Source organism: Ruditapes philippinarum, unplaced genomic scaffold (assembly GCF_026571515.1).
Source record: "Ruditapes philippinarum isolate M1 unplaced genomic scaffold, ASM2657151v2 ctg8840_1_1_1_1, whole genome shotgun sequence".
Classification (NCBI taxonomy): Eukaryota; Metazoa; Mollusca; class Bivalvia; order Venerida; family Veneridae; genus Ruditapes; species Ruditapes philippinarum.
In genome coordinates this window covers 17,196-27,512 of record NW_026859517.1, presented here as the reverse complement: position 1 = coordinate 27,512, position 10,317 = coordinate 17,196, and the positions used below count along the sequence as shown (strand labels likewise).

General features: G+C 32.5%; 1 protein-coding gene across 1 annotated transcript in view; it reads right to left on the bottom strand.

The window, feature by feature from the left end:
- The window catches only part of LOC132756787 (ATP-binding cassette sub-family C member 4-like), a 57,229-nt gene extending 47,207 nt beyond the window's left edge, over nt 1-10,022 (bottom strand). Inside the window, exons 1-9 of the mRNA XM_060747922.1 lie at nt 9,400-10,022; nt 6,958-7,032; nt 6,206-6,589; nt 5,750-5,937; nt 5,020-5,274; nt 3,839-3,942; nt 3,339-3,449; nt 2,319-2,439; nt 1,112-1,330 (exon numbers count right to left, since the gene is read on the bottom strand). Of these exons, the coding sequence (XP_060603905.1) occupies nt 1,112-1,330; nt 2,319-2,439; nt 3,339-3,449; nt 3,839-3,942; nt 5,020-5,274; nt 5,750-5,937; nt 6,206-6,589; nt 6,958-7,032; nt 9,400-9,991 (2,049 nt within the window). The 5' untranslated portion in view covers nt 9,992-10,022. The remainder of the gene's footprint in view (nt 1-1,111; nt 1,331-2,318; nt 2,440-3,338; nt 3,450-3,838; nt 3,943-5,019; nt 5,275-5,749; nt 5,938-6,205; nt 6,590-6,957; nt 7,033-9,399) is intronic.
- Nucleotides 10,023-10,317: the final 295 nt, after the last annotated feature.

Sequence of the window (10,317 nt, the reverse complement as noted above, 5' to 3'; positions counted from 1 at the left end):
GCTTTGTTAACAAAAATAATGTTTTAAAGCAAATATTTAACAAAGTGAATATTTTATTTTAAAAGCAACCGACCGGACGTTTGAACAATTTAAATCTAAAGCAGTGTCCTCTTAACTAGTGTCACAAAAGATTTTTTTGTGCAAAAAAAATTGGGACAACAGAAAGTTGCACGGCAAATTTTTAATGTTTGGTTAAAAATTAAGTTAAAAAAGATAAAGACATACAGTGATCCTCTTAACATAGTTTTTTAAGAAATAATATTACTATAAAATAAAAAAATTTTAATATTTTTTGGATGCTTACTCGATTTTTGGGTAAATCCCAATCCAACGTACAAGTGGTAAACCATTACAAAACTTTACTATGAACCCCGGGCCTAAAAGGGGGGTTTGTTTCCCGTTTTCCCAAAACCAAAAAATTTGGGCAAAACCCCGAAAAATAACCCCAAAGGGGGGCCGACCCAAAAAAAAAATCCCACCCATTGTCATCAGCTGTAAACAAATAAAAAAAATTCCCTTTTTCAAAAAATTCTTTTAACCCAATACTTAGTTTAGCTTAAATTTGGGATCCCTTTTTTTTCCCTGTTACTGTTAAAGGTCTTAACAAAAATTTTAAAAATTTTGTAGAAAATTTTTGATTCTTTTAAAAAAGTTTTCCTAAAAATTTTTAAATAAACCCAGATGATCAAAAATTTTTTCCTTAAAAAGGGAATCCCCTAATAAATTTTCCGAAACATTGACGGGAAAAAAAGGGTCAATTATGTCTTCTGTTTTAGTCTCCCGGCGACCTTCACTGCTTAAACGTAATGTCTGAAACAGAATACGCAGTTAGCATACTAAATCAAATAACTAAACTCTTAGCCGCTTTTCTTATTAGCTACAACAGTTTCACTGACTTTGATAAATTAAAAGACAATCAACTGACTGGGCCAACCCACTTACTACGTAAGCAAGTCTAATTGTTAAAGCTTTATTTTTTCAATTTCATTTATTTATTTATTTATTTATTTATTTATTATCATTTTATTTTATTTAATTAATTCAATTTATTTATTTTTGTATTTCAAACGGTATATGTATCATTTTAAAGTAAATATACTTGTAAAGATACCTGTCTGTAAATAAGGGACGAGCATGCTATTTTCATTTTGACGCCGATCGTCTGAACTCCAAGGTAATATATATGATGTGTGAAAGCCAAGATGAGAGCACACAATCCGATACCTCCTGCATACAAATAGCCTTCTGTTTCCGAAACAAAGGGTGCACTTTTCGTGAAGTATCTGATCAATCCGCTGAGTAGGAGAGGTTGTATTATGACAACAGCTTCCTATAAAAGAGTCCAATTTAAGGAAACTGTATTTTGCAAGTTTGTATATCACTAATTACATTTATAGAATGTAAATGAATGTAAAAATGACAGTACAGCTTTTTTTGTACGTTAAACGGTTACAACATACCTTGAGCAACTTCTGTTAAAAAGTACGATTGAAAGCAAAGACACGTAGTTTAAAATATTTACAAAAAAAAACATACAGTCGCATTCTCTTTGATGCATTCAAACATGTTGTTAATGCGATTTCAAAAAACATATTTTCTTTGTCATGGCAAACAAGAGTTTTTCCTATATTGACCTTCATGATTTCCTATTTATTGTTATGCAATACATTTTTAATTTCAATAAATGTTTCTTTTAAAAACAAAAAACACCAAACACCTAAAGACAGTAGCTCAGAACAAAATATTATTAATTCCTTTTAGAAATTATATACATTCATTAATATGTACATATAATTGAGCCGTGTCATGACAAAACCAACATAATGGGTTTGCGACCAGCATGGATCCAGAACAGCATGGATCCTGATCAGACTGCGGATGCGCATGCTGTTCTGGATCCATGCTGGTCGCAAACCCATTATGTTGGCTTTGTCATGACACGGCTCAATTATATGTACATATTAATGAATGTATATAATTTCTAAAAGGAATTAATAATATTTTGTTCTGAGCTATCAGTTTCTCTACTTGTTATAGAGTTTGTAAGCGAACAGCATAGATCCATATCAGACTGTACAGATGCGCATGCTGGTCTGGATCCATGCTGGTCGCAAACCCATTATGTTGGTTTTGTCATGGCGCGGCTCATAAATTATACTTTTTGTAACATATCTTGTATGTAGAGAAAAATGAAACTAACTTCTTAGATAAAGCTAACCAAAAATATGCAAAATGATCTGTGCACCCACAATTACTTTAAAGATTGATATATGCAGACAACATGCAGTACACGGTTTTATACATGTACAGTCAAATACCTCAAAAAATAACAGGAATCCATATGAGACAAACGGTTTCCAAAATACCGATATCAATGACAAATACAGCTTAGGTTTTGTTTTCGTTTTTCTACAACTTTCTACTTGTTTGGACCATGCTCTGAAAGGGTAGATGATAATAATTAATCGCTTAGTACATGATAGAATGTGGTAAATAAGCATTTTATGCTCATCTTGTTTTGGTTTCCGATGTGGTCTGAAAGTATCAAGGTCCCAGTCCGTGAAATATACATAAACATCGGCGCAAACTATGTGGATATTATAACAAGTTCTTGAAAATGAGTTGCGAAAAAAATCACCGCTATCGTGAAATGTAGATTGTGAATTACTTAATCGTTCAATATATTACCCCCTGTTAGAGTCTTGTACATGTAATTATTACAGATTTGCAAGATAGAAAGAGTGTAAACAAAGAATTCAATTTGCTGACGTGGATGATATCAATTCGAAGAAACTTGACAATGCAATGCAGCAAAAAATAAAAGAAAGACATTGTATTTTGTACTCTTTCGCATTATATATTGAATATTTCACGTTAAATGTTTTGTTTTAAATTTTATTCAGAAATTCAAGTCTGAATGAAATTTAACAATGACGACATTGTACATTGGGTCAATACAAAAAAAACCCCTTTTTTAAAAACAGACGTATGGTGTTTTGTGGCCAAATTTTTTTTTTTCTTAAAAAATTTTTAATTACAATTGGAAGACTTTTTCGAAGTGGGTATTTGAAAACATACCACAAATTTAAAATTCAAAAAATGCTGCAAAATGAAGGAGTAAAGGAACATATATTAAAAATTTACCTTAATTGGTGTGTGTTTTTTTCGATAAAGAACATGAAATTATTTGTTACATATAGAAATAGACATGTTAATTGTCAATTTTATCTAAAAAATGATTAAAATGTCATTAATTAAAAGGATGAAACTATTATAAGCACAAAAGCTATAAAGATAAATTCTAAGAGACAACTGCTTGGACAGACGATCTTTTCTACCTTTCTAGTTTGTCTCCAAGATTCTTTGAACGTTCATCGTCGCTTATGTCAAACATATCATCTTGTTCTAAACGTCTTTTAGATGCGATCGCAAAGATAGGGCTAAGCCACCTAAAGATTGACCAACAAACAAAGTTGTGTATAATTAAATATGATATGGCGCTATCAAGTGATACATTTTTGATAAACATTTGTACAAGTGTTAGATAAATATGAAAGTGTTATCATGAAATTGCTCCTGCCCCCCCCCCCCCCCCCCCTCCCCCATATTTTAAGAACATGCACCGGTAAGAACAAATTGTCTTATCTCAATATAAGGGATATGCTGAAATGGATATAAAGTAAAGGTTATTGTCTTGAAAATTCCTAATGCGAAATAATAACCTTTGAGTACATTATGTTTCATTTAGTTCAGACGATGTTTTCAGATTAAACAAGTATGGTTTACAAGATAGATCGTTCAGTTCATATATCTTAGTATATTTATTAGTGGTACTCACAAGAAAAACAATTTTGAAATCATATTGGCCTGCAACCTTGGATTTTTCGCCATTGTCTTTTGGGGGAACTGACTTTTCGGTGTTTTGGTCAATTTGTCTATCGCCTACAATTATGTGTTTGTAACAATCTTTGAAAAAGTTGTTAGTGTAAAATATTGTTCATATGTAAAATTGGTTACCATATTCACCCTTAGAACAAAACAAATGCAAAAAGAAGTAATTTCATTACAATTGATTTTGTTTTTAATACTTTGCATCTGATAACTAACACACCGTTGGTCCCTACAATTTGGTTGAAGTGGCTCGGCACACACTTTGCGCTTTAATTGGTTCAAGTCAATTGTAAAAACTGATAAATCATGTCATTATGAAAAAGTTTTTAATTTCTAACCTTTTTTCGCATGAAGTGAAGAAATCTACAAAGAACGCAAGTATACCAAACATGACAAGTACAATTAGGTAAACTAGGAACGCGATCATAAAGATTATTGTTGCCCTTGCAGTTCCGTTGGATAATTTTATGCACAAATGCGTGTTTTCTTTCTTTCTTTAAATCGATAGGACTGTGACATAAATCATTGCATAAATTATCAAGTTCATAAGTGTAACGTAATCGTCAAATAACATATTACATAATATAGTGGCCAATTAGAATTTTGTTACCGTGTATTTTATTTGTAACTACGAGGGGAATTTAATAAGTCCATAGAACTCGGTTTTTGAAAAGCTATATAAATGCATTTTCTGCCGCCAATTTTAATAACAGTCATACCATACGCCGCTTTTTCACACGAAATGGGACTTACGTGACACATTGAGGCTTCCTTGATGACTACCGTAGGAACACATCTGAGTATGTTTCTAAATTTTAAATTTTACTATTTCATGATAAATGTTGACATCTGCTCACCGGAGTTAAGGGCGTGGAAGGTAACTTGCACTTTCCAAAAGCGGCCATGAACTTGCTCAATATAACTGAGCCTGCAACATTTTCAATATTGCCGTTTTGGATGGTAAAATAGGGATAATTTATTGTTTTTTTATTATTCTAAACTACAAGATTCAGGTTGTCAATAACACATTTACTCAAGTTGTTAAGTGTATTTCATCTCATAAAGGGTTTTGACAACTTGGGTGAAGAAATACTGAAAACTTTAGAAATGTGGAAATTGAATGCTTACTTCCATGCTTTTGTCCCTTTCAGAAAGCAAATCAACCGTGCTTTCATCTGCTTTTTGAACTGGTCCTTCAATCCCTCTTGCCCTTTCACCTGAACCACTTCTACTCCTTGACCTTCCTCTGCTACTGCTAGTTACAGCTTCCCCTCTACTGTCTCTAGTAGAGCTATCTCTTCTTGGTGAACTATATTGACCTCTTTTCATTGGTGAACTGGGCGGGCTCTCTTCAAATAGCTGACAAGTTTTACTTGTTTCTGACTGCAATAAAAAATCACATTATTTTGAAATATAATGTATTTTGTGACAATAAGTTACTATATGTGTTCATAATAAGTATCAGCAAAGGTGCTATAAAACAACTTTTAAGTAACCAATTTGCTTGTTCAATAAATAAAAGATATGAATGAGTGTTTTATAATGATTTTATTGAAACAGTTGAAATAAAGTCAGAGCTTTGATCACTTAATTGACAATGTTGCAGGCTCGGTTTGATTAAGCCTGGTCATGGATGGAACTGAAAAGTGCAAATTACCGTCCACGACCCCTAGCACCGGTTTTAGCAGAATTCAACAATTAAACACAAAAATGGTGAAATTTTGAATTTAGAACATCTCCAGATGTGTACAAAGATTTTGTTATTAGTTTTATCGTACATATATTATCTAATTTACGCATAATCTGAACAGAAAATTTATTCATTGTTAAGTCAATAATAAAGTGAAAATACATGTACCTCTAACTTCTCGTTAACGATTTCCGCACAAATTTCTACTTTTTCTCCGATTTTATTTGTAACGGCTTCTGATAAATCATTGAGGTTTTTGAGAAACTCAGAACTCTCAAAATACCGAACAGCTTTCTTTACACTGGATCTTCCATTGCCTAAAGTTAGATAAACCACATCGGTATTCATCTCCTTCTCTGAAAAAATAACCACACCATTTATATTTCGATTCCTCAACTTTAAAAAAACGGTATTACGGTTACACATCTTAAACCTTAATTAGATGTAACATTTAACGAAAATGTTGGTCAAATAATGACAGGGTATATATAAAATAATATCTCAATCGTACACAACTGTCATAACTGTCATTATTTGAAAACAAAATACCTTAAAGCTTATGTTACTGGAAGATTTGCTAAATTGCGCCAAAATAGAAAAATAATCTTAATAAATCATTGATACCTAAAGTTGAAATTGCCTTTTCAAGACTATCCAGATCCACATTAAGTGTGATTTTAGCTCTACAAGAACATGTTTTATTCACAGCTGTTTCTAAGCACAATAACGTGTCTGTTACAATTGGCCCTGTCAAATAATGTTTCATGTCATATATTGACTTTCTTGTCGAACAACGGACTTTTAATAAAATTGATCCCTCATCTACTTTGATAATTTTTACATCCAGGTTTTCTATTTCAGAAAACAATCTTTTAGTAGCCGATACCATGTCGTCATCGGTATTTCCGTCCTTAGATATAACTTGATTAGATGCTTCCAGGATGGATTGCTGTGCATGTTTCCTGCTTTGTCGATTGCCTGTCTTTACTGATAATCTGAGAGTGATGCCTGCAAAAGTCATGTTATTCACAATACTTTAATTATTTAAATTGATGAATTGTATGTGTTTTATTAGCATTTAATAGATAATAAGTATAACAACCTTAATGGAAACCCAAATGAATGAGATTTTCTTTTAAACATATAACCTTGATAACATTTGACACTTATATTTAAAATCTTTCCAAATTTTATCTTACATTTTATTTATGATTTCAGTGCCACGCCCTCTTTTGCATTTTGTCCTCTGTTCAATGTGATGTTAACCTGACTTTTGTTATAAAGCACATCCAAATAAAGTTTTCCTCCTTAAATGATTAAAAGGTTATTCTTATACATGATTTCCTGATATGCTTTGAAATGTAAGATTAATTTACCTATTTCATGTTCTTTATTTTGTTCGTTATCCTTCATTATGTCTAACAATCTTCCATAAAGAAGCTCCTTTAAGTCTGCAAAATAGGTAGTGTATAAATGTATGAAGTATGTTCGCAATAAATGATGCGTCAGTTTGTCAAAATCTTACGTTCAGTATCAGCTTGCAGTATCTAGCCATGAATGTTCACAACTTACAGGGAAAAATTTTCAACTCATACTATACTGACAATAAAAATTTCGTTTACTTTTTCCAGAAGAATTTGATGGCTGATAACTACTTAAAAAATCACTATGGTTTGTTAAGAATTAAATAGCAAAAACTATATAATAAAACTAAATAAAAAGCACATTCATGCAAGTTTAAACAGTTGCTTTATAGTTGGCAGTCAGGTTTCACGACGCACCAACACAGAATAGCTCATAAAGCGATTTTCCCGTTTCACTGGTGCAGGAAACCTAAAGTGTGCTTTCGTGCATTATATCAGGCAGAAACTGGGCCCTAAGTACAACCATCGAATGCAAAGAATACAAAGTCCCAGTCGGCATTCGAATATACAAGGGGCAAATGGTTAGAACTCGACGATTATAACCATTCGGAAACGGACGCTCTCTGTAACATTACTAAACTCAACATAAATTGTTTAAGGAAGAATCCCTTTTTACTTGTTTTCATAAAGAATCAATGTTTGTCAGGCCTGTCCAATAGTTCAAAGATATATAAAATTATTAAAAAGTTAAAACCATATTGCCTACTAGTTTTACGCCTTATCTATTTTTAGTTTGATCGAATCGTATTTCTTTGTGTTGCTGCTATTCATGCATGTTAATATAATCGATTATCTTTTAACCCATAACAGCATATGTATTTAGTGGAAAATGGCTGTTTTCATTGAAAAGTCTCCCGTTACATGTTCAAATTACTGCCTCCCCCTTCAACCCCCCCCCCCCGAACAGAAGGGGGCAAATCCCCCTTCTGGCAACCCTTGATGTAGCCTTTGGATAGGTGGCGGCGCGAAAAAAGTTGTCACTTCTCAAACAAAAACAAGTGTTAGGGATAAAGAAGTCATTTTCACCTTTCGAGACAACATAAAAGGGATGAAAAAGGCGTATATATCTGATAATGGGTTAACAGAAAATGATGAAAATATCTGAAAATACCCCAAATCGCGTTTTCAATGTTAAAACATGGGCTTACTTATAATTTTGAAGAACAATTGATGTATTATAGAATTTTTTATTTCTTTTATTAACCAATTACCGCATGAGTAATTTGTGAAAAATGGCTATTTTCATTGAACAGTCACCCGTTATAAGTTCAGATTGCTATAAAACTATTAAAACTGCTTCAATACTAATCAAACTTGGCACACATCTTGACTGTACCATTGCCTTTCTAACAGTACGCTCAGTCTTAAATAACCTGTTACCATGGCACCGAGGAGACATCTAACAAATCGCCAAAAATCACTATTTTGCGTTGATTTTTTTCTATCAAAATTGAGTCAAAGGCTTTTCAGCGTTGGATGATAAAAGTTACATTATGATCGACCTGGGTTCATTTTTAGCCTTTCACAAATCCAAAATTTTCATGGCTACGTGAGGGCTACCGCCACCTTCAAACCCCAAAACAGAAGGGGGCATATCCCCCTCTGGCAACCCCTTGATGTATCTTTTTTGGATAGGGGGTGGCGCGGAAGTAATCACATTTTTAAACAACATTTCTTAAGCAAAACAAGTGTTGGGGCCTAAATAATGCATTTTTTCACCATTTGAAACAACAAATGGGGGATAAAAAATGCGTTAAATGGTGGGTAAATCTATGATTGGGTTAAAAGACATCTTATGCCTCAGGAAAGAATAAACATTAAGTTCTTTGGAAAGAGCAAAGATGAGTTTTGTTACAATATGCATATGCTCTAAGAACATGATAGATGCTTAACCTTTGAAGAGAGTAGTGCTGAATGTAAAACTATTTGTCTTAAAAGTACAAAGATGCAAAAGGCAACAGAAACAAAAATGATTTGCGTAATTGGTCGTGGAATTTACTTTTCAGAACTGTCAATTTAAACGTTAAATCAAACCGTCCTAGCAACATTTTTTTTTATTTTGCCGTTTTGAACGTTCTTTAGGGATAAATTGTTACTTTATTATAATGTGACACTGTAAATAGAAAGCTTTTGGAAAATAAGAACTATAAACATATACTCGTAAGGCTAAATGAGTCTAGGAAGTAAATATTTGGTGATTTTAATTCTCTATGTGAGTGTGCGAATAAACGTATGTGTGTCTTTGAGAGTGCAGATGCGACATGCTAGTAGGCATCAAGATCTTTCGTTTGAAATTAACTTAATTTGCATTTGTTTACAAAGTCTGTCACACAAAAGACGGTTTTTTTTATTAAAGTATTATTTAAAAGTAAATTTGAAAAAAAAAAATCTTACTCTCATTTTCTGATATTTCTTTGGCACATAATTGCATAATCCTTTCTTTAACGCCAGACGATTCCAATTCCTTAATCTCATCACTTTGCTCTATTAAATCTTGTATAAGTTGAGTATGATATATACTTGTCTCTATGTCGTTTAGATCTTTTTGGTCTTCGGCAGGTAATAAAACTGCCAAACATTTGAGTTCACGTAAAGTCATGTACCAATGTGAATTAAATTCCTTCTGATTCATCACTGCATTTGATTTATGTCCAATTATCTTATTTCTTTGACCTCTTATCTCTTTTATCGACAGTATGTCTTGACCGTTGAAATAACCCTGAAATACCTCTAGTAAAACCAAGATCAGTAATGAGATATCCCATTCATTTATGTCTCTTGTTTGCCCCTGTCCTGGAAAAACTAATTCGGTTTGTTTTGTATTCAGTTTTTTTCTTAATTGTTCTTCACTTTGAGATAAAAAGTTATCAAGTGTTCTCTTTGATTCATTCACAACCTTGTGTATTAATCTTCTTAAAATGAACGTTCCGCCATTCATTATCAATAAGACCACCTTGATGTAGTTTGAAGCCTCTTCGAAATTCATTTTGTATTCCAGCTATCACAAATTGCGTCCCTCAGATCTATTCAGGTGTAAAACTTTCTTGATATATTTGCTATACATGTATTAAGAAATGTTTAAAGTAATTTATGTAAAAATTAACATGTATCACCCCGTGCTGATTTTGATAAAAGCTATACATGTATTAGGAAATGTTTAATGTAGTTTTGTGTAAAATTGAACATTTTTCACATACCCGTGCTGATTTTGCGACTCCGTAAAATGTTATTGCACGACCGTGCATTTATTTGGACGTGACGTTATTTGCATTAAACAAACACAAAGTAAATACGCACTAAATGCGTTACACT